This window comes from Perna viridis, chromosome 5 (genome assembly GCF_037379345.1).
Source record: "Perna viridis isolate PV_CMFRI_1.1 ecotype Kerala chromosome 5, ASM3737934v1, whole genome shotgun sequence".
Classification (NCBI taxonomy): Eukaryota; Metazoa; Mollusca; class Bivalvia; order Mytilida; family Mytilidae; genus Perna; species Perna viridis.
Genome location: NC_142449.1, coordinates 1,423,404 through 1,447,640, shown reverse-complemented (window position 1 = coordinate 1,447,640; position 24,237 = coordinate 1,423,404). Strand labels below are relative to the sequence as shown.

Sequence of the window (24,237 nt, the reverse complement as noted above, 5' to 3'; positions counted from 1 at the left end):
GCAGAAGAGTTGAATTTGAATCTTCGAATTCTTTCTTGGCAAAATTGAGAAAAAGCCCTGGCACTCGGAGGGTTAAATTGATGCAAAAAAAAAAATCATGCTGTTTATTCTAAAGGTGCTATGCAGTAGTGAGATGACAAAAAAAAAAGATAGTGAAAAAAATTTTTTTTTTTGATCGGCCCTGGAAAAAAATACAATTTTTGCTCAAGGGCAAATAAAGTTGGTCTCAGAAAAAAGTCCTAGCCTAGCCATAAATGTTAGTGCTTAGATTACCACTGTTGTCATAGATGTAGGTCTAAAAAGATGCAGAACAAGCTGTTTCTGTAGTCTCATTGATCTCGAACTCAGGTGAATATATTGATGGTAACCATTTACAAATAGAAGGGATGTTGATGGATAATACATCATCAATATATATGTATGTAAAGTTGAAGGATTTTGTAGCATCTTTTAATTTTTAAGTAAGACAAAATAAAATAAATAGTTAAAGCAGGAACTTAAAACTATATTACAAAATAATGATACAACATGTATGACATCAATAGGATGTCATGCATATTTTATCGTTATTATTGTAAATTTTTTAACGACCGATTCAGAAAATAGTACTGTCAATTAAAGTACATTGTAGTGGTACCTATTTTGGTCATTGAAGTTGGTAGTTAGTTGAACCATACTGCTGAAAGACATAAGCGACAAAATGCTGCAACGTAGCTAGTCTGTTCAATAACGAATTAGTAAGTGTTTTCTTGGCTTTGTTTGACTGACATAGTCATGCAGCTAGCTCTTTTTTTGCGAATTTATGATATTTGACTCTCTTTCTGGTTTTTGACAATTTTTTGTAATGATGTTAAGGACCTAATGAAAAGTATTCCACCGTTTATTGGAAACGGGGCGTTGCAGTAGTCTCCTTTTAAAGTTTTTTTTGTCCACCGACGCCGTAATTAAAACTAACTGTTTAACTGGAAGTACATTCGTCTAGATATTAGGCTCCTACCCCCAAAAATAGCATTCGATTACGTTGATGGACGATACAGGTTGAGTCAAAGTGAAGTCTTGTACATGTCATGTATACCAGGGTCTTTCTGTATCACGTTCATTAGCTGTTTTCTAGATTGAGGAAAAACAGGCCTTTTGGGAAGTGGATTTTGAAGATAGTACAAAATCAAATCTTTCATTGCATTAAACCTATTTTTTCTGATGCAGCATCTTTAACAATAGTAATTGCTTGCAAAAAGGTAAGGTAAATTTCTGTTCCTAAAAATGTACCCATTGTATCACTGTATTGAAAAGAAAATTCCCTAAAATCTTTTTTATCAAAAACCTTGCAATGGTAATTTGTAGGAATGTACTTTCAATAACTTGTCAATGGATCATGATAACTTGTAAATCCTTATTTCATCTTCATTCAGTTTGACAGCAATTTTCCGAAAACATGACCATCTGAATTTTGAAAATGGCAAAAAAATCGTATCAATTTTCGAGTTGGTCCCTAATTTTCCTGCTCTAAAGAAAACGACAAATATGTGGTTTCTTAGTATACACTTAGTCCTTAGGTCAAGCACTACAAATACTGAGAACGTGCATTGTTCCTTGTTCTTGATCTACCCATACGGCAATACAGTGGGATCTGTGATATAGGGGAAACAGAGTATACAACACATGGGCTTGCTCCCACTATCAAATATACAGCTCAACTAGTATAGAAGAACTTTTTGTTATCCACATGAATGGGCATGTGAAGGCATGATACATTACATATATTAAAATTATCACATCACATTGAATTTACATTTTAATTATATTCTACAATCACAGTTTTATCACGTAATACAATTTAGTATGAAATTGTTGGTTGTAAGGTACAATAGAGATAAGGCAGTTGAAAAGAAATAAATGTTCCAACCACAGCTGACTACTTATATTCAGTTATTAAAATACCCAAATGATCTTCAATTTTCTAAGTACAAATACCTCTGTCCCACATAGGTAAAGCCTTAACTCTTATTAGTTACTTTGACTGTTGACAGGTAATTTACATTTATACCTAGAATCCCTTTTGGGATTTGGAGCTGGTGATATTTTTTTTTTGTTTTGACCACCACCAGCATATGTGACATTTCTCCTTCTCCTTCTTTGTTGATATGATGACACTAGAATGCACAGGAAATCCTAGTGTTGCATTAGTTTCAGTTTCATTATGTGATTTCAATGTGATTGAAGAAATATGGGGTTGGAGAGGACAAATACTTGTTTTGATTTAATTAGAAGTATTTAATGGGGGTACCTGTGTAAATAATAATATATTCAAATTTATTTGAACAATATTTAGTTAAGGCCAGGCTCCTTAAATCTGGGGTCACCCTTTTTGTAATTGTATACTAGTTGGGCTGCATATTTGATAGTTGGAGCAATTCCCTGTGTGTACAAGGTATAAGTTAATCGCTTTAGGAATTTAGCGCTGGTTATTTGTTAAAACAGAAAAAATATTTCCAGTGCTGAAATCCAAAAGGGATTAAGTACAGCATAATGCACCGCTGACTTGTTATATTGCTGATGTCTCAGCCAGTGAGAATATACAAGATGTCCTATTACACATGCACCTGCATTGAAAATTCCAGCAATCTTTTCTTTACAGCATATATCTCCTCTGTTATACTGATTTTGAGCCTTTCATGTTTCAGAACATCTACATACAAAATATTTTTAAGTGGCCTCCTAAGACAGACTAATTATTTGGTCTACTTGAACAGTTCAGCACACATTTTCCCTTTTTGCTGATACCATACATGTATTCACTACAAAAACTTTTTTTTGAAGTTTCAATCATTTTACATGATAAACCTATTTTTATTGACATTTTATACTGTTTCCATGTTAAATTGTGCATGATCTTTGGTGGAGCTTGGTATTTTTGGAATGAAATAGTTGCAACACAAACTGGAATCTGATAAAGATTTTCATAATTCTGGTGAACTTTTTTTTTGCAGTAAAAGAACTTTTGATATTATCAATTTATTACAGCCCTGATTCTTCATAGTCATTACCAGTTATAGATGTGTTCTGTTCAACACGTCCCTCATTTAGTCAAATGTATCTAAACCGTTTAAGTACTTGATGGTGGTCAAAATTAATCTCCCTGAAGTTTTAAACTGGCCACACAGATATTCCTGCAAATGTAAAATATTTTATTGCAGAAAGTTTAGTGATGTGATTAAGTATGGGGAAGAAGGATGCAGCAGGATTGAGGGGACCCCAAGTAGATCAATATAGAAAACAAATAGGTAAATAAATGTTAGTAATTTTGTACTTACAATGTTTATCTACTTTGACAGTAGCTTTCTTTTTGTTTTAGTTATTTTCAGAAATTTATTTTTAGAGTTGGTCAACCTAAACACCAAAAATATGGGAGGAGCAGATGTATCATGCCCTTCAAACACATCTGTTTATTCTTGATGCCAAAGTTATGATTACTTACCTTTCATATAATTTAGTTATTTTTACAGGAAAACAAGATTACAAGAAAAGCAAAAAGGAAATTAAAAGTCAGAAACAAAAAGCTGAAGCCAAAAAATCTGCAATTGGTGTAAAGGTAATATCCATAAAAAAAATAATTCCACAATATTTTGAATCCATAGGTGTACTTCAATACAGACAAGTTGATTGTTCACATTCTTACATGAATGCTTAAATAAAGACAAATCCATTGTACACATTCTTACATGTATGCTAAAATACAGACAAATCCATTATACACATTATGCATGAATGATAAAATGGTATCATCTTTGTCATCTGAAGTCTGAAGTTTTTTTATGTAATAACTTGAATTTTTTATTATTCTATGGATCTTTTTGATATTTAACTACAAGTTTCTTTACAATTGAAGGGAATTTTGTTTTGATTTTGGAAAAAGGCAAAAAAAAATGCATTTTAAAAGATTGAATTGTATCACTTACACTAAGTATAACTGTAATCAGTATGAAATTGTTCAACAAGGTTCAATACCATTAAGACGACTGGGGTTCGATTTTTGGGATATGGCCATAACCATTTAGAAATTAGGGGCTTAGAAGTGCCAACAACAAGGATTTTCCCGAGGTCTGAATAATAGGTTGAGTAAAAATGTACATTTTGTACAAATTCCTATAAAGTTGTATTACAAGGTTTGAATTGATTTTACATTTATATAATGGTATGGTGCAGTTGTTAATCTTGTTTGTGTTGTCATCTGTTAACAGCACAAACAATACTATCAAAAATGTCAATCACTGGGAGTCCATGATCAGAAAAGGAACTGACTTTCCATAATCTGGGGAAAAAAATATGCCAAGAAAAGAAATATGATAGACACTTTAATAAACTAAAATAATACACACAAAAATTAAATCATGTGACTCGGTGTGTTTTTACCCAGTTTTATTTTAATTGGTTATTTTGTTTCAAGGTGTGAATTTTTGAAGTCATACACATTATTGAAAATTCTCAATTTCTCATTATATAACAAATACACATTTAACATACATATGTCTTTTTAGTTTTCTTATTTTGCAGGAAGTAGTATTAATTCTGATAGCAATCCTTGCAGTATTAGCAGCAGTTTATATGTTTCTCCTGTGGCAGCTTTCTACCGACAACTGATACTTATAAAGTACTTAAAATAAATCATGGATGCATGAAATCCCATTGCATGTTTATTTGTTGTTATTTACTCTTCTTGAAAGCAAAACAACTTTAATTTCAAGCTCTTTCTTGCTGCTTAAACATGATTAAATCAAAGAAAAGAGAAAAGAATGATTGTTGTAATGTTTAGATGTTTCAGATTAAATAACGCTTGCTTGAAATATGTTTTGCATGTCGATGTCTGTGTTGTTCTCCTTGAAGCAATGTAACCAAGAAATCATTTTATCAATGAATTACTCCTCTTCACATCAGTCATTTGTGGTTTTGGCCTCATATTTACAATGCACTGAAACATTCACTAATTTCTTCAATGTTGTGTCAAAGTTAAAGTTATAATTGTTAACTAGCCATTTTCTGAAGACTTTCATCCTAGAGTCAATCTTGTCTATCTTTCGTCCTAGAGTCAATCTTGTCTATCTTTCATCCTAGAGTCAGTCTTGTCTATCTTTTCAATTGTAATGTGGTTATTAAGTACATAACATAAAACATGATTCCTTTGTTACACTTAACAGTTCATAATTTCATGAGAAAATCCCATTATAAATCCTGTCATCATTGTTTCAAAGCATACATTGTTGACAAATGATAAGTCATTGAGTGTTGACAAAATTTCTAAGGAATTTAAAAAAAAATATGAAGCAACAGTACACAGGCAAATGTGCCACACATGAAAATCATATGGTTTGCATCATATGATTATCATATATATTGAGCACCATATGATAATCATATGTTTCTGTTTACATATGATAATTGCATGATTATCATATGATAATCATGTTTTTCACAAACATGATTGTCATATGTTTTCAAAGCCAAAATTAACATGAGAATCATATGATAATCATATGACTATCATATGTTAAATATCATATGATTTTCCTATGATTACCATATGATTATCATATGAATTGAGCACCATATGATTATCATATGTGGCACATTTGGCTGTGTAGCATGCAAAATATTTTAAGTCTGAAAGATTGGAGGTAAAGCAGATCTGAGTCGGTGATTATCAGCAAAGAAAGATCAACTTTGTAACAAAATAATGACTGGTTTTACAATGTAAACAATGGGATGCTAGATTACAACACTTTTTGGAAGTTTCAAGTATGATATATATAGTATTGAATGTACATATATATTGTCTTTAAATTTTATAACATTATTGGCACTGTAATGGGATTTCTTGCAACATTAGTAATCAATTGCTTTATACCACTTCATCTAAGATAACATTAGATATGAGTCCATAAACAATACACATCTATATACTATACATTCATTGTAGTAGTTTGCAGTCTTTATGTGAGAAAGTAAAAAACTGGTTAAAAAACTAGGATTTAATTTCACAATTTTTTAAACCATTGTTTGATATGGTGAAAACAAAATGTCTACTGATACTGTATAGCAGGTAATTTTCATAGGGTGCTAACTTAGGCATATTTAAACAGTCTGTCTAAAAACATCAAAATAAAGTCTGCAAAGTATTTACTCTTGTCTTAAGTACTTAGATTACCACTTGTCATCTGCCAAATTTAGAAACCCCAAATTGTTTGCTTGAAAATTGCCAAATTTTACACCCACCAAAATAACCAGCCTTACAGTAGTATCACATGCAATTTTATGTTTATACACAAAAACACAACAAGAAAAAAAAAGAAACAAAAGTTAGAAGGATATTTTGTACTACATGTACTTGTAAATTGAAGTATTAAATTATGGAGCCATGTACATACCAAAAAAATATGTATTTTTAAAGTTCATGCAATAAAGTATGAGAAAACAGATACAGCCACAACATATAAAACACTGTATAGGAGGTAATCGTGTACATCATTAACTTGGCTGAAGGATTTTATGTATGGTAGAGAGCTTTGATATGATGTGTTCTGTTTTCTCAGTTGTCATCAAAAACTTGGAAGTGAGACAATAAATAAACAGTTTTTCTGCATTGCTCAGCAGAATGCTTTTTAACAGGAATATAATTTTGACATGAAGAATTTTTTTGTTTAGTTTCTGCATACTTACTTCCTGCTTGATGATTTAAGATAATATAATCATGACATTGTAGGGTGTTACTGTATGAAAGGATTTCATATAAACTATTTTATGTTGTTTTAAAAGATGTAACAGAACAGTGATAATAAAGAAACATTTTTTTACACTCTGTTATAAGGTTTTAGTGTTGGTTTATTTGTAGAGATGGCATTGAAGATAAAGCATTCAGTTTCTGATAACTTCTCTAAGAAGTTACATTCTTATCAACAACGAAATATACTGTGTGATGTGGAGATATTTACCAGGGATGGGTGTGTCAGAGCTCATAGGGTGGTACTAGCTGCTGCTAGCCCTTACTTAAGTCTATATGAAGAATCTGGGAGAGGATCAGGCAGAAACTATATATGTCCATTGGACAGTGTCAAGACAATTGAAAAGGTTCTTAATTATTTGTATACTGGAGAATTAATATTTGATGAATCTGAGTTTCAGGATATTTTACAGCTTTGTAAAGGGTTGAAATTAAACATTGTAGTAGATTCTCTTCATGATAAGTATGGTAAGGAGTATAAAGCATTTTTTTATGAAGATGATGATAGAACTGAATCAGATGTACAAGGGCAAAAGCAGAAATCCTGTAGGATAATGCCAACTTCAGACGTAATGAGCGGATTGGTAGACAAATTCTGTCAAAATACAAACAGTGAAAGCCAAGAAAGTACTGTATTGCCAGACTTATCAGTATCAACAGCCTTGTTCTCAAATAGTTCTGACTTCTTAGGGGCATCCAACAAAAGCTACAGTCAAAATGTCAACCTTCGACAGGGTGAAATGGACTTTAGAAACAATACTTCAGGTAGTATATTAGACAGAAATATAAAGCAGAATAAGTCAGAAGAAGTGTTCATGCACATCGTTTCTAGTCAAGAAGAAGACTCGGATTCAGATCAAGATGTGTATACAGATATTAAACAACTAGATTCAGGCAATAGTTCTGAAAACAGTTTTGAGGAAAGGCCAGAGTCAGTGACTAGTAATGATTCAGCCCACTTATCTAATAGTAAAACAGATGATATTTCAAATAAAAGTATTGATGAAAAAGACAGCGAAATGATCATCACTGTTACAAAAGAAAAAGTTGACACTAAAGATAAAAGAAACACTCAAAATACTAAGTGTGTTAGTAAAATAGAACCTGCATCCATCAAAACACGACAAGGAAGTTACTTAACTGGTGATCTTAAAGTCAAAATTATAGCAAATACATCAGAAAAGTTGAAATGTTTTGTCTGTGAGATGGTTGCCAGTAGTTACACACATTTGTGTAATCACTTGTCTGAAGTTCATCAGAAGAGATGTTTTAGATGCTCAGATTGTGGTCAAATATTTGAAACGGCTAAAGACAAAAATAGACATAGGAGAAAAGATCATAGAAGCAAAGATAATGAAGATGAAGGTGATAACCTGAGTTGTAAACAGAATGAAATAAGGCCAAGTAAAGTGAAAAAAAGTGACATTTTTAAGTGTCGAAAATGCTCTAAAAAATTTTCCTCAGAGGGTGCCCTAGATAAGCATACAAAAACTGGTCATTGTAAAAGCTCCAAAGACAAAACAACTACTAAGGTTAGAAATGTCAATTATAATTGTTTGAAATGTTCATGTGAGTTTTATTCTGATGAATCCTTTATTAATCACATAAAAAGTAATAATTGTTCTGTTCCTAATGAAGGAGAGGAAACTCATCCTCAGCCTAGGGTTGAGTATTATGCTCGTAAACTTTCCAATACATTTCATGTGCCAGTAACTAGCTTTTCTAGTGTGGACACCATTACTTCTAAAATCCCACTAGATCAGAAAAATGTCATCAATGTTGGTAGTCGCAAGAAGAAAGGACCGCGTGTAACAGATAAAAAAATAGAAGGAAAAATCAATGTGTACAGGTGCTTCATATGTAAGGAAGAATTCCTTGATTCCAAGAGTTGTGTTGACCATAGACAAGTAATGCATCCTGGGAACTCCAAACAAAACAAGTCATGTGATATATGCGGTACTTATCAAGGATGTTGGATTAATTTGGTTGAGCACAAATTTAAAACTCATGGAATACTAGACAACCCTGAGAAGTACACCATGCTGAAATGTGAACATCAGGTATGTAACAATCCTTCAATAGATATTGTTATTTCATATGATCCATTCTTACTGGTTAAAACATGGTCATGTGATATTCTTTTATGTGTGATAAAATGTTAAGAGGGCATTACCTCAGGAAAATGTCTGCTTCAGATTCTTCAATTAAAAAAAAACCCACTAAAGTTGTTAATATATAGGGCATTACATGTATCAATAAATTGACTACCCTTGGGAAGTGACATTGCGTTACACATGGATAATGCCCTTGCCTGTTGCTCCAGGCATCAATGTTGAAGATCTAACCAGTTGTCATTCTGTCTCATAAATGCCACCTGCTCGGCATAGACGCTATGTCCGATTTTTAAAAAGTCTTATATGCTTGGCCAAAGATCGAACCCAGGACCTCTTGCACTTACTGCCTTAACTTTACCAAAGCAATCTTAGGTAGTTAACTTGACAAATGACAGATTTAGATTTTATCAAAACAAAGACACCAATCATTGAATTTATTATAAACTGAAATACCTAGGAAATGATAGAAAGTTTAAATCTCCTTTATAATAGTCTAATTAATTACCTAAGACATTTCACCAGACAATGGACAATCAAGAGAAGCACAACTCTATTCACTGAAGCTAACTATGTGTATACAACTCACCTTCTTATGTACTTTTATCTTGCAGGGTTGTGACTACATCACACTCTCTAAAGATAGACTAAGAGAACATAGTAATGTTCATGCTGAAAAAGAGTTGTGTCCAGTCTGTAACAAGAGTGTATGTAAAGGCAAAGCTATGAAAACTCATATGAGAAATCATGCAGACCCAAGTGTAACTTGTGAGAAATGTGGAGGCTCATTTAAAAACAGACACTCCTTAAAGGTAAGACAAAATAAAGATGATTTGTGAATATTCAGAAGTACATGTACAGATGACCTTACTGTGACTTGTGAACAATACCAGTATACTTAGTATACATGTACAGATGACCTTACTATGACTTGTGAGCCAGTGTACAGAATATACATTTTTTTCTACATGTACAGATGTTCTTACTATGACTTGTGAACCAGTGTACAGGGTATACATGTACAGATGACCTTACTATGACTTGTGAGCCATTGTACAGGGTATACATGTACAGATGTCCTTGCTATGACTTGTGAGGTAGTGTACAGGGTATACATGTACAGATGTCCTTACTATGACTTGTGAGCCAGTGTACAGAATATACATTTTTTTTGTACATGTACAGATGACCTTGCTATGACTTGTGAACCAGTATACAGGGTATGCATGTACAGATGTTCTTACTATGACTTGTGAGCCAGTGTACAGAATATACATTTTTTTTGTACATGTACAGATGACCTTACTATGACTTGTGAACCAGTATGCAGGGTATACATGTACAGATGACCTTGCTATGACTTGTGAACCAGTATACAGGGTATACATGTACAGATGACCTTGCTATGACTTGTGAACCAGTGCACAGGGTATACATGTACAGATGACCTTACTATGACTTGTGAACCAGTGCACAGGGTATACATGTACAGATGACCTTACTATGACTTGTGAACCAGTGCACAGGGTATACATGTACAGATGACCTTACTATGACTTGTGAACCAGTGCACAGGGTATACATGTACAGATGACCTTACTATGACTTGTGAACCAGTGCACAGGGTATACATGTTCAAGTTTTTCACACTCCAAGCTAAACTTACATGACTCAACCTCAGATAAATTGAAATTTCAGATTTTCAATCTGTCCCCTTGATTGGACTTGTTTTAGCCTGGCTCATGTCATTGCTTGTTGACACTTTTATGGCTTGATTTGTGAATTTGATTAATCCTAAATTGCTTGTATAGTGAAAAAAAAGCCAAATTTAATTAGTCATATATAGGAATTTACACCAACAGTAATATCAGATATTTTGATAAAATAGAAATTTACAGATGAATTTTTTGTTGAAATGATATCTGATCATTGAAATTCAGGTGAAACAGGCGATTATAAGTGTATTTCAATGACGACTTTCATTTTGCTAGTGAATCAGAAATTTTGTTGTTGTAATATGTTGCACATGGTTTGGTGTCACTGCTTATTTTGAGTTTTCCAAAAAGCAGCATGTTCTGTACTAATGACGTTTTTGATGTATAAAAGGAAACAGGAATTTTCTCTAAAACACTTGGTGTCATTTAGTATTTATAAATTTATAAATTATTTTCTGATACGATATGCATGTAAAGATGTACAAAGTACCCTGATAAAACAAATAATTGTAGATCACAGGCACACCAAATTATTTAAAAGCAGAAATAATCAGAACCAAAATATTTCTGGGTTACACATGACCTCTGATGACTCAAACCGGTCATATTGTTGCCTTTGACTTTACAATGTTTGACTGTACATAAAAAAAAACTAAGCAGTAAGTTTCATTGATGAAATGTTTTGTAAGACTAAGTTTCATTTATTGAAGTTATCTTAAATCTAAGTACATAAGTCTTGTTCCATTATGTTTTCATTGTTTCATTGTTTCAATTGTTGTTTAATTTTTATTAACACCACACAAAGTGGCGAGGTATTATGTGATAATCTTCATACAAAGTGGTGAGGTATTATGTGATACCCTCCAGACAAAGTGGTGAGGTATAATGTGATACCCTCCAGACAAAGTGGTGATGTATAATGTGATACCCTCCATGCAAAGTGGTGAGGTATTATTTGATACCCTTTGGAAAGTTGCTGTGCTTCTGTCCATCAGTCCATCCATCCATCCATTTGTCTGCACCCCCCTCCCCAACTCCCAAAATGGAGTTTTCCAGGTAGGCCATTTTGAACATTTTTTTTCACCAGTATGTGGCATGTATCACTAAATTTTCCATTAATGCCTTATTTTTCTGTTCTTGTCATACTGGGTTTGGAGTTTATGAAATTATTTTGATAAACTACAATATAACCTCCTACATCTATAGAAGACAGGTCAGTAAAGAATATTTTGAGTTACTTAGTAATGCCAAGTAAGATGGGATATCTTTATACTCCCTATTATTGAAGTTTGAGGGCGTACAAAATTTATATAGAGGTCACCCTCTCCGTTCATCTGTCTGTGACTGTCCATCTGTCCAAACTATTTTCTTAGCTGCATGCAGCATTGTTATGAAACTTTGTGAGATATAATATAATCACATGATGATGTGCATACTTTCAGGAATTTTTGTTGCGGTAAAAGTATTAGAAATGATGACTGTTATTTTTTTTTCTTCAGCAAAACTTGGTCTCAGGCATTGCCTGCAACTCATCCTCAACAACTTGCAGGATTGTTATGAAACATAATGGGGTTTTGATATACCATATTGGGATGTGCAGATTGCCAGGAATTTATATTTAAACACAAATTGTAGAAATGACGACTGTTGGAACATGGGCATTTTTCAGTAAAACTTGGTCTGGTATTTGCATTGTCCACAACTCCTCCTTTACAAAAGTAATCAAGGGAACCAAGGTTATAGTGGTAATCAAAAGAATGTAATCCAGGGACAAAGACCAGACATGGAAAACAGACATACACAACAAAGAACATGAAGTAACTAAAATCATACATACAAAGTAACCAAAGCAAATGAGCAACTTGGACTCCACTAAAAACTGGGAGCATGGACCAGGTGCACCGGTAGGGTAAGCGTCCTCTGCTTTTCTAGAAACACCCGCCAAATTGCTCATAAAAAGTCAAGTCCAGGGTAGACAAAGGAGGAAAGGAAAACTATGACCCTTTGAATAAATCAGTTTTCATGGTGCAGATGGATTCACCATAAAGATCCACAAGTTCATGATGACGACCATAAAACTTCTGTAGTGATGACTTCAATCTTGTAGCAACATAACCTTGTTCCAGAAACCTAATTGTTAGAGTTCTAGCGTGATACAAAAAGTCTTCGTGGTTTAGGCAAGCTCTGGCATAACGTATGAGTTGTGATATGAACACTCCATACGCAGGTGCTGAAGGGATGTTGCCACAGATGAAAAGAAAGTTGACAATTCTGAATGAAAAGTCATCATGTTTGTTGTAAAGTTTGGTCAGTAGTTTTCCTTTACCATTGATTTCTAAGTATAGGTCAGGATATGAGGCTGACTTCACAGTGTCTGTAGTATCCATTATCTCAAGTTCTTTTGGGTAGATGCGATGTATCAAATCCCCGAAGTTAGGATTGTTTAAAGATAATACGTCATCTGTTTAGCGGAAACTGAGATTAAAGAATCTAGATAAAGGATATTCTTTCTTTCTGATCAGATCAGCTATAAAGTCAGCCTCATAAGAGTGAAGGAAAAGGTCAGCAAGTAAAGGAGCACAATCTGTTGTTCCCATTGGAATGCCAACCGTTTGTTGAAAGAAATGTCCACCACACTGGACAAACATATTGTCTATTAAAAATTCCTGCATTTTGTAAACACATCCTCTGTATATTTGGAAGATGATTTTGAATTATTTCTTACAAAGTATGAGGAATCTCTACCAAGAACTATATATTTGTATCAAGGTGTTCCATCTTTTTTGGAAAAACAACGATGTATAATGTTTTTAAGTCAGGATTTTAACTGAGTATGGGGAATGGAAGTATACAGTTTTTCAAAAATCATAAGTTTTAATGCTATTATATTCAGATAATAGTCTTAAGCTGAGTGTTTCCAAAAGATCTTTAGAATTTTTCAGGATCCACATTGAATTAATACCACTACGGGAGTAACAAGTATTGTGGTAGGACTGTAGACCCTCTTTGACAGTTGTGAGTATAGAAGTTAAAAGTTTTGAAAGAGGTTTGGTGGTACATTTTGCAGATCCAGCTATGAAACGTTGTTTGTATTGAATCCTGAACTTGCAGGATTGTCATTGAACTCATTGGAATGATTACCATGATATTATGGAGATGTGCATATTGTCAGGAGTTAACTATATTCCTTTATTATAATGTCATAAAAAAATAGTATGGATTGCAGTTTGGTGTTGGGTGTTTTAGAAATGGCAGCAAATTGTGTGTCAAAAGTGCTCAGTCTATCCACCATAAAAATTGAGTCCAATATGAATCTTATAAGATTCATATTGGACACAATTTTTATGGTGGATAGTCTTGTGTCCACATTGGTTCCCTAATGTACATGATTCAGCATGCTGCTGAGGTATTAGTCCCGTAAAGAGCAATATCTAGTTTTAAAATTTAAGGTATGTTATTAAATTGGTTAATTTAATTTTACATGCAGAACAGGCAATTGTCTGTTTAAAGTGTACTTTTTGTTACAAATATAAATGTTCTGACCCAACTAAATAACATGCAGCTGAACATTTGTGAAATATTTCAGATCCATTTAAAAAATCTTCACACAGAGAAAGGTTTACAGAAAAGATTTATGTGCCACTTATGTCCTACAAGTGTACGACATAGAGCTGAAATGAATGAACATATCTTACAAGTTCACAAAGAGGTGCCACATGGTTGGGAAGACAGATTGTAAGTTGTAAAAGTCAACTATAAAATTTAATGGTTCTCATTCAGTTGTCATAATTTTATGCGTTTGTGTGTAAAATGTTTCTGCTTTTGAAGAAGTTCTCCCTAATGTAAAAATTGAAGATATTCTTTTGCTTTAACAATATTATTTATTATGCTACTTATAAAAAATGTATTTGTGATTTTTGTTTAAACCAGACATTATTTGTAGGCAATCATGTCCCAAGTGTGACTTCAGAACATTTCTTCCAGTAAAAGTGAGAAAACATGAATTGCTTCATCAGAAGAAAGGTATGTTGCTGAGAAATATCTTTTAGTAATTACACACATAATCATTACTTCGTTATCCAGATTTGTATGATCTGATAAAACATTTTAGTTGTTACTTTGCAGTGTTTCTTTATGGAACCACTTGTGTCCAGTTTAGAAATTAAGAGTTCAGTTTTGTTTCATCATTTGTTTTGGTGGAAATTAGGTTTAATACATTCAATATCCATCAAAACTGGCACAGGAACACTGGTAACTATGAGCAATTGGAAAGTTATCAGTTATTTTACATTTTGTTTTAAAATATAAAAAAAACAAAGCCTGAATATAGGCAATCTTAAGCTCACCTGACTGTAGGCCATGTGAGCTATTGCCATCACTTGGTGTCTGTCGTCATCATCGTCGTTAACAATTTCTTCCAAATGTCTTCTCCTCTGAAACTACTGAATGGATTTAGATGAAATGTAAGATGATTGTTCCTTAGAGTATCCAGCACAAATGACCGTTTGGATTTTTGATCGGTTAAAAAATATGACCAACCTTACTAAAAATAGAACATATAGGAAATATATGTATTTCCAAAACTGTTAGGTTTAACCAAATTCTGACATTGGGTAAAAGTATTCAGTGAGATCTATCTGTGGTCAAATTTTGGTGAAAATCTTTTGACCCATGTTGGAGTAATTGCCCTTTTTGGATTTTTTTTTTGCTGTTTTTGATGTTATTACTTTCAAAAATTTTCTCCTCAGAAACTACTATACAGAATTCAATTTGTTGGTATTTTTGTTTTTTAGGGTATCCTCAACAAAATGACCGTTTGGATTTTTGATCTGTTAAAAAACATGGCTGCTGTTACTAAAAATAGAACATAGGGTCAGACAGTAGTTTTTTTGCAAATAAGTCCAGAATTGTTAGGTTTAGCCAATGTCTTTCAAGTGCTGTAATGATCCTTGTTATAAAGCCTACAAAAGTCTTTGAGGGATCAAAGATGTCAGACAACTCCATGTAAGAGTTATTTTGCCCTTGAAAGGCAAAAAATTACATTTTTAGAAGTTCTCAGTCAATATCTTGAAAACTATAATAGATAGAATGAAACTTTCAATTGATGAAATGACCCTTATGATAAGTCCTACCAAAGTCTTCATGGAGTCAGAATTGTTGGACAACTCCTTGTTAGAGTTATTGTCCTTGAAAGGCAAAAATTTAACCAGGTGAGCGATTCAGGCTCCTGGAAGCCTCTTGTTTACTTTTGTACAGATCAGTATGGAATTTTCACACTTTTACTACTATTAAATACAGGTGGATAAAATTTCTTAAAAACTTGTATGAAGAACACTTATCTGACATTATACATATTTCAAAAAGAAAATTTAGGATCATAGAACTTTTTTTCTTGTAATTTAAAAAAAAGCTGAAATTCCCATTACATTTCCCTCCATTTATCTCCCCCTTGAAAGAGGGTTTTTATAGAATTAATATTTGTAATTTTACCATGTACTGGTTTATGCCAAAAGATCTGTTAGAATAATTTAAAGACATTTTTGGCATTTTTTCAAACAGTATTTGCTCATTTAAATTACATACTTCTGTAGGATTTTGATGACAGAAAAGAATTCTCTGTGTAACTGGTTTGATCTACCTTAGATGATGCAAATGAAATGGACATCTTTTCGTTAGGAATACAGGCTTTTTATGGATCTCTTTGAAAATGTACCACAATGTGTCATATCATGAAAGAAAGGCTGGGAATTACTTTGGACTATTTAAGAATAACTAATCAAAAGGGGCCTTTTCAGGTTATCAAGTTTAAATATTGTGCCTCAACTGTTCAGGGTTGTATTGAATTAAACTCTGTGATGCATTTTTAATGTTTAGTTGTTATGGTGGGAAAAGTTTGTATTATTTTAAAGTAAGTTGATCTGTTAATAGAAATTTTCATATCTGGGTAACTGAAAAGGCTACATTGATTCTAAATCATAAAGATTTATGCTTACAAATAACTTTTTTGTTATGACGGAGTAACAGCAATTTATTTTCCAGATAATCCAGAGAGTGTGCCTAAAACTCCATGTGAAGTATGTGGAACATTAGTATTCCCTCAGTACTACAAAAGGCACTTCAAGGAGGTTCATAGTAAGTTAACTGATGTCAAGGTCATATGTCTAATAAGAATGTTGTTTTCATAACTTGATATTTCCACTTATTCAGATTACTGTTCTATAAATTGTTCTTGCAGGTCCACTACTTCTTCCTAGTAAACTTAAAAAAATATCAAGGCAAGGAGATTACTGCATATAAATCACTTCAACTTCAAACCAGAATAGTCCAGTATTTTTATATTATATTTCCTATGTTCACTACTCTGAGCAGAAAATCAGGTGACGAAAGGACTTAACTGTTGTGTTATGATTAAGAAAAAAAAACAACTTAAATTTACTATTCCCATCATGCTTTTATAAAAATGGAGATACTTCATGAGACCCATGTTTGTATCCAAGTTTTGTTTGACCAAGACTAGTCTGACCTGTTTTTTCAATCTTCTTTTACTAATCAAGGATTGTGCATGTAGTTCTGTAACTTTTAGGGTTTTATATTCCATCTGTCTCATATAATAATAGATGAAATCGCTATCGATCAAGTGTTAAAGAAGACTTTTTGCAAAAGATTGCCCAGCAGACATGTTTAAAGAGCAATCAAGGGAACCAAGATTCTAGCGTAAATCAAAATAATATAACCCAGGGACAAAGACCAGACATGGAAAACAGACAAACACTACAAAGAACATAAAGTAACTTAAGTCATACAACAGAGTAACAAAAGCAAATAAGCAACTCGGACTCCACTAAAAACTGGAAGCATGGACCAGGTGCACCGGTAGGGTAAGCATCCTCTGCTTTTCTAGAAATACCTGCCGAGTTGCTTATAAGTCCAAGGTAGATGAAAGAGGAAAGGAAAACTATGACCCTTTTAACAAATCAGTTTTAATGTTGCAGATGGATACACCATAACGATCCACGAGTTCATGATGACGACCATAAAACTTATGTAGTGATGACTTCAATCTTGTAGCAACATAACCCTGTTCCAGAAGACTAATTGTAAGAAGTCTAGCACGATGCAAAAAGTCTGTTAGTTACGGCAAGCTCTGGCATAACGTATGAGTTGTGATATGAAAACTCCATACGCAGGTGCTGAAGGGATGTTGCCACAGATGAAAGGAAAGTTGGCAATGCTGAATGAAAAGTCATCATGTTTGTTGTAAAGTTTGGTCAGTAGTTTTCCTTTACCATCAATCTCTAAGTATAGGACGAGATATGAGGCTGACTTCGCAGTGTCTGTAGTATCCTTTATCTCAAGTTCTTTTGGATAGATGCAATGTATCACATCCCCGAAACTAGGATTGGTTAACAATATTACGTCATCTATATAGTGTAAAATTTCTTTGTAAGAGAAATACATGTAGAAGAATGCGGATAAAAAAGAATAAAAGTGTTTTTTCAGGTTTAGACCTTTACCTTCTAACTAAATTCTGTTATTCAGAATGGTAGTTTAAAACTCCAGACTGTGATTTCTTTGAGCTTTAATTAATCCAAAGTTAAGTCATTGTAGCAGAACAAAATGTAAACTTGACCTATAACTTATCATGGTGAATTTATATACTAAAAATCGTGTCAAATCTGCAAGCGTTCAGAAAAAATGTACGGAAAAAGTTCAAGGCCAGTAATTTTGGTAAAAATCATTGGAGAAGAACAAAACGTAAACTGGACGTGTAACTTATGGTGAACTCTTATACCAAAAATCATGTCAATATCTGCAAGCATTAAGAAAAAATCTGGAATACTGTTATTTCTGTGAATTTTGTTAAGTTCAAGGCCCGTAAATTCAATAAAAATCATTGGAGTGGAACAAAATGTAAAGTTGACCTGTAACTTATCATGGTGAACTTACATATAAAAAATCATGTAAATATCTACAAGCGTTTAGAAAAAAGTTCGGAAAAATGTTATTTCTGTGAATTTTGCTAAGATCAAATTCTGTAATTATGGTAAAAATCATTGGAGTGGAACAAAAGTTAAACTTGACCTGTAACTTATCATGGTGAACTTATATAAAAAAAATTATGTCAATATCTGGAAGCGTTTAAAAAAAAAAGACCTGAAAACTGAAGCTGGACTGATGAACGGGTCAAAAACATTATACCCTTCACAGCTTTGTTGCGTGGGGTATAAAAAGGCATCCACCACACTGGACGAATATGTTGTCAATAAAAAAATTCAGCATTTAGAAAACATCTTCTGTATATTTGGAAGATGATTTTGAATTATTTTTTACAAAGTAGGAGAAATCTCTACCAAGAACTGTTTATTTGTATCTAGGTGTACTATCTTTTTTGAGAAACAACAATGTATAATGTTTTTGAGTCAGGATTTTAACTGAATATTGGGAATAAAAGTATACAGAAAAATCGCAGTTTTTAATGCTATTATATTCAGATAATAATCTTGAATTGAGAGTCTCCAAAAGATCTTTCGAATTTTTCAGGATCCACATTGAATTAATACCACTGCAAGAGTTACAAGTGCTGTGGTAAGACTGGAGACCCTCTTTGACAGCTGGGAGTATAGAAGTTAAAAGTTTTGAAAGAGGTTTGATGGTACATTTTGCAGATCCAGCTATGGAACATATTTTGTATGGATTCTTGTGGAGTTTAGGAATCCAGTACATAGACGGTAGATCAATTATTGTCTTTGATAGAGAGACCAAAAGAGGATATCACAGATTTATGGTTATCGACTAGCTCTTCTTTGAAGAGTGCACTGGCAGTATAGGTCTTATCACTGCTATTATTTTCTACGTCTGCCTCTGAGAATAAACATTGAATGTAATATGTTTTGCAGACAAAAACTGTCTTGTTTTGGGCTTTGTCTACTGTTACGACAACATATTTGTCATGTATGGTAGACAATGTTTTTGCTACATTGTGGTCTTTGAAAACTGATTTAGTTTTGACACTCATTGATCTACTTAAAACTTTTAACAAATTATTTTCAACTTCCCCTTACTTTGCCAGATCTTGTCTCCATGTTTGCTCCAATGTTAGATTTTATTTATATGAATTGTTCGTGTTATTTAAGAGGTCTAATTTATTCTGTCATTTTCAACTTCAATAAATTATTTTTTCTATTACTGATAAATTTCAGGTGAGAAGAACATTAAGTGTGTATATGAGGGATGTAGTTTTACAACATCACTAGAGAAAAGAATGAATCTACATGTTTATAATCATCACACAAATAAAGTAAGAATTAATTGTAGTAATATTTACTTGTCCTATGTATAAATTGGATCCAGACCTAAAACAGTATGGAAAAATGTATGATTTTTTCTTATTTATGGAAGACCTGGTTGTTTTTACTAATGGCATTGTTGGATGTAATTCTCTGTCTCTGTTTCATTCTTCAGGTTTAGACTTGATATAAGTGTATGGTTTTGAATTGAAACTACTGATTTGGGCACAAGTGTGTTTACACATTGTGATAATTAAATTTGGAGTTATTTTTGAGTTTAGAAAATTTGTGGAACTACTTTATACTAAGGAGTTAGTCATGTTGGCATGGCTTAGGGGTAAGGTTAGTTGGATAACAAAAGGCAAGGAAAACTTACTAACCCCTAGTAGTCATGATGGTTTGACTAATCCCCATAGTAGGGGTAAGTTTTATATAACTGTTTTTACTTACTTTCTTAAATCCAAGATAATTTAAAATTCAAATAATACCTTGTTTATATGCTTGTATACAGTAGCCTCCAAAATTGTCTATCAGTAATTTCTATAATTGTAAGGACTTGCTAATACATTTATTGATGTGTTGTATCCAAAGCAAAACCTCAATCATACCAAATATGTGAATACCTCACTATTCAGCAATGACATTAAAAAACTGTCATTTTGTTTACTATCCTGTTTAAGTGTGTATTGAATCAAACATATATTTCTTGTAATTTGAATTGGACATTCACACAATTAGGGAGTCAGCAACATAATGAAAGCATATTCTTCTAATGTAAATGTATGATATAGTTTTGCATTTAATGTGCTTCAGGAGTCATCTAAGCATTAATATATCTGTCCATTTTTTTAGCATGTTAAATTTAAAAATGGAACTTGTGCATATAGTTGAAACTTAACTTAATGTTCTTGATGGGATGGTAAATACTGCCTTCTCAAGCTACAGTGTGATGCATATTCAGTCTTTTTGGTGTTCCCAGAGCTGATTTTTATATTTTTCTTACATGTACTACAAAGATGATTTTACATACAAATGTTTAAAGAAATATATAATTGCAGGATTTCAAACCATACAGTTGTCATTTATGTGACTACAGAGCAAAAATACGTGGAAATCTTACAAAGCATTTGGCCAATAAACATCAATATGAAGACATGACTCTTGCAAAACGAAGGAAGCTTGCTCTAGAAACTGGAGAGAACTTCCCTTCTACTGTTGTAGGCAACAGAGCTATTGACAATGATGTTATGGACTATAATCTAGGACACTTGTAGGCAACAGAGCTGTTGACAATGATGTTATGGGCTATAATCTGAGACATTTGTAGGCCATGAGCTATTGACTGATGTTAAGGGCTATAATCTGAGACACTTGTACGCAACAGAGCTTTTGACAATGATGTTATGGACTATAATCTGTGACACTTGTAGGCAACAGAGCTGATGACAATGATGTTATGGACTATAATCTGGAACAGTGTAGGCAGCAAAGCTGTTGACAATGATGTTATGGACTAAAATCTGGAACAGTGTAGGCAGCAAAGCTGTTGACAATGATGTTATGGACTATAATCTGGAACAGTGTAGGCATCAAAGCTGTTGACAATGATGTTATGGACTAAAATCTGGAATAATGAATTTAATGTTATGGACTATAATCTGGGACAGTTTTGGACCTATGCATAGATTGATTTAGCATTGTTATCAGTTGTTGGGATTGTAGCATTGTTGTGGTAACTTCAGTTTGTTGAACATGCATGTAAATTACCATAGTTATTTTACTGGTGCTTGTAAAACAGTATCATTTTGCACAGGCTCCCAGCAGTGTCTGACATTCAAAATTATCTAAATGAGGCAAGGATATTTCAAAGTCAGGAAAAAAGGGAATGGTTTTAAACTTCATTTTTAGCTCACCTGGCCATCAGCCATGTGAGCTATTGCTATCACTTGGTGTCCATCGTTGTCTGTCATCATTGTCCGTCTTTAACAATTTTTGAAAACATTTCTTCTCTGACACCACTTGACCAGCTAGAACCAAACTTGGGATGAATGTTCTTTGGGGTATCCTGCATAGAGCTGAAGTGGGGATTTTTGATTTGTCAAAAAACATGCCTGCCATTGCTAAAAATAGAACATAGGTGTCAGACAGTAGTTTTTCACATATATCTCAAAAACCATTAGGTTTAGCCCACTTCTGACATAGGCTAAAGTATTTAGCATGATGAGATCTACCTGTGGTCATATTTTGGTGTTAATCTGATATGCCATGTTGGACTTGTTGCCCTTTTTCAATGTTTTTTTGCTATTTTCAATCGTATTTCTTTGAAAGTTCTTCTTCTCTGACACTACTTTACAACCTAACTTGGGGTGAATGTTTCTTGGGGTATCCTGCATAAAACTGATATGGGGATTTTTCATTCGTCAAAAAACATGGCTGCCATTACTAAAAATAGATCATAGGGGTCAGACAGTAGTTTTTTGCATACATCTCCAAAACCATTAGGTTTATCCAAATTTTTTCAATTGCTGAAATGCTCCTCATTATAAGGCCTTGAAATTTCTTCAAGGGATCAGAGTTGTCAGCCGACTCCTTGTAAGAGTTATTGAACTTGAAAGGGGATAAAAGATGGTTTTTTTTACTTTTCAGCCAACATCTTAAAAAACTATGACAGATAAAAAGAAACTTTCAGTTGCTGAAATGATCCTTATGATAAGTACTACCAAAGTTGTCTGGAGTCAAAATTGTTGGACAACTCCTTGTTAAATTTATTGTCTTTGAAAGGCAAAATTTAACCAGGTGAGTGATGCAAGCTCCTGGGAGTCTCTTGTTTTATTGTCTAATGATGCTTGATTTGAATAATGACCCAGAATTTCAAAAGGTCTGTATGCAGTAAGTAGTAAGAGGGGTAATGAATGTCTGATGCTATATGGAGCGTGCATTTTATTTTCTTTGATACTGGGGTGTTGATTAAAATGTAATAAATCATTGACTGAAAAAAATTCAAGATATTAGATTGTAGAAAAAGAACGGATTGGTGAAATGTAACATATGCACCAGCATATCATTTAATTTCCGGGATACTCTATTTTGCGACTCACATTCTCTCAACTATGATTTTCTTGATAAATGTTCCTATTTGCAGCAATTTATTTTTGACATTTTTCCTTGTTCCCAAACTTTGTGGATATAAATACTTTGTGTTCTGTTTACAATAAATTGATATAAGGAGAGTGGATATGGTGAATATGTCAAAGAGACAACAACCCTACTGGGATGAAAATTGTCAGCTCAAGGCACTCGTGGGTTTTCAATAAATGACGTGGAAAACTTCCCACCACAGGGCAGGCTGCAGCATATACATGTTATACATATTATATTATACATCATGAAATTATTACAATAGATAAAATTTATATAACATCAGTGCCCAGTATAGTGAAGTTAAGGACTGCAACACCGATTTGAATCATCAGAATTTTTGTATGAATATTTTGTCAGTAGTATTGATATAAGACTTGTTTTCATTTATTGTTAGACATAATTATGTGCACTATTTATTGCAATTTTTCATTTTTGACCAAATTGTTATTTTGAATTTTACGGTATCTAAATCGATCTTAAATCTAAAATATAGTTATTGCATTTTATAGTCTGTTGATTTTTTAACCATAACAATTATCTCTATTTTTCAAGATTTTTACTGAAACTAGAGACTCTTTATTAATAAAAACACTTGATGTAATGCATTTATGAATAAATTATATATATATATATATTTCTCTTTGTAACTTATGTAATGAATTTAAAAAAAAAATAATTATCTTTACAATATTATGTTTTACTGTACATTATTCTATTTTACAAAATAAAATATTTATGATTGGTGTATTATCAAAGTTCTAAGGTATACTAAGAAGGTCACCAGGTCACTCTAATAATGATAGATATTATTGACTCACTATTGGAATGTTATAAAGTAGTTAGTACTGGTCGTCACTGCAATGAAATTGAAAGATTTTGGTGTTTATGTACATGTCTCTTGAACTAGGTGGCAAGAAATTAAGCATTTTTACATGACACACAGGTGTCTATGCGATAACTTGTAGGACTTGAGCTATATAGCTTATCAACTTAGATATGTAGCTAGTTGAGAGGTAAACGTATCTAAGGGCATGTTTTATTTCAATGATTATGGCTTAAGTTTGAATAATTTGACAGACAGTTTCTACCTGGAGATCATTAAATTGAATTTCGACTTGAAAATTTAGAAATTGGGAAAGGCCAAATAGTAGTTTGTAATTCTATTATGCATGTATGCATGTTGGATGTTTTGTGTTAATTCATCTAGG

At 32.9% G+C, this 24,237-nt stretch overlaps 1 protein-coding gene across 1 annotated transcript; it reads left to right on the top strand.

Moving 5' to 3' along the window:
• The first annotated feature begins 668 nt into the window (after positions 1-668).
• LOC148615544 (uncharacterized) lies at positions 669-23,702 on the top strand. Its single transcript, XM_088581884.1, has 10 exons — positions 669-737; positions 3,507-3,592; positions 4,555-4,651; positions 6,887-8,835; positions 9,501-9,698; positions 14,188-14,336; positions 14,545-14,624; positions 16,641-16,733; positions 19,802-19,899; positions 20,947-23,702. The coding sequence occupies exons 4-10, from the start codon at positions 6,889-6,891 to the stop codon at positions 21,160-21,162; spliced, it is 2,781 nt and encodes a 926-aa protein (XP_088438010.1). The 5' UTR covers positions 669-737; positions 3,507-3,592; positions 4,555-4,651; positions 6,887-6,888; the 3' UTR covers positions 21,163-23,702.
• Positions 23,703-24,237: the final 535 nt, after the last annotated feature.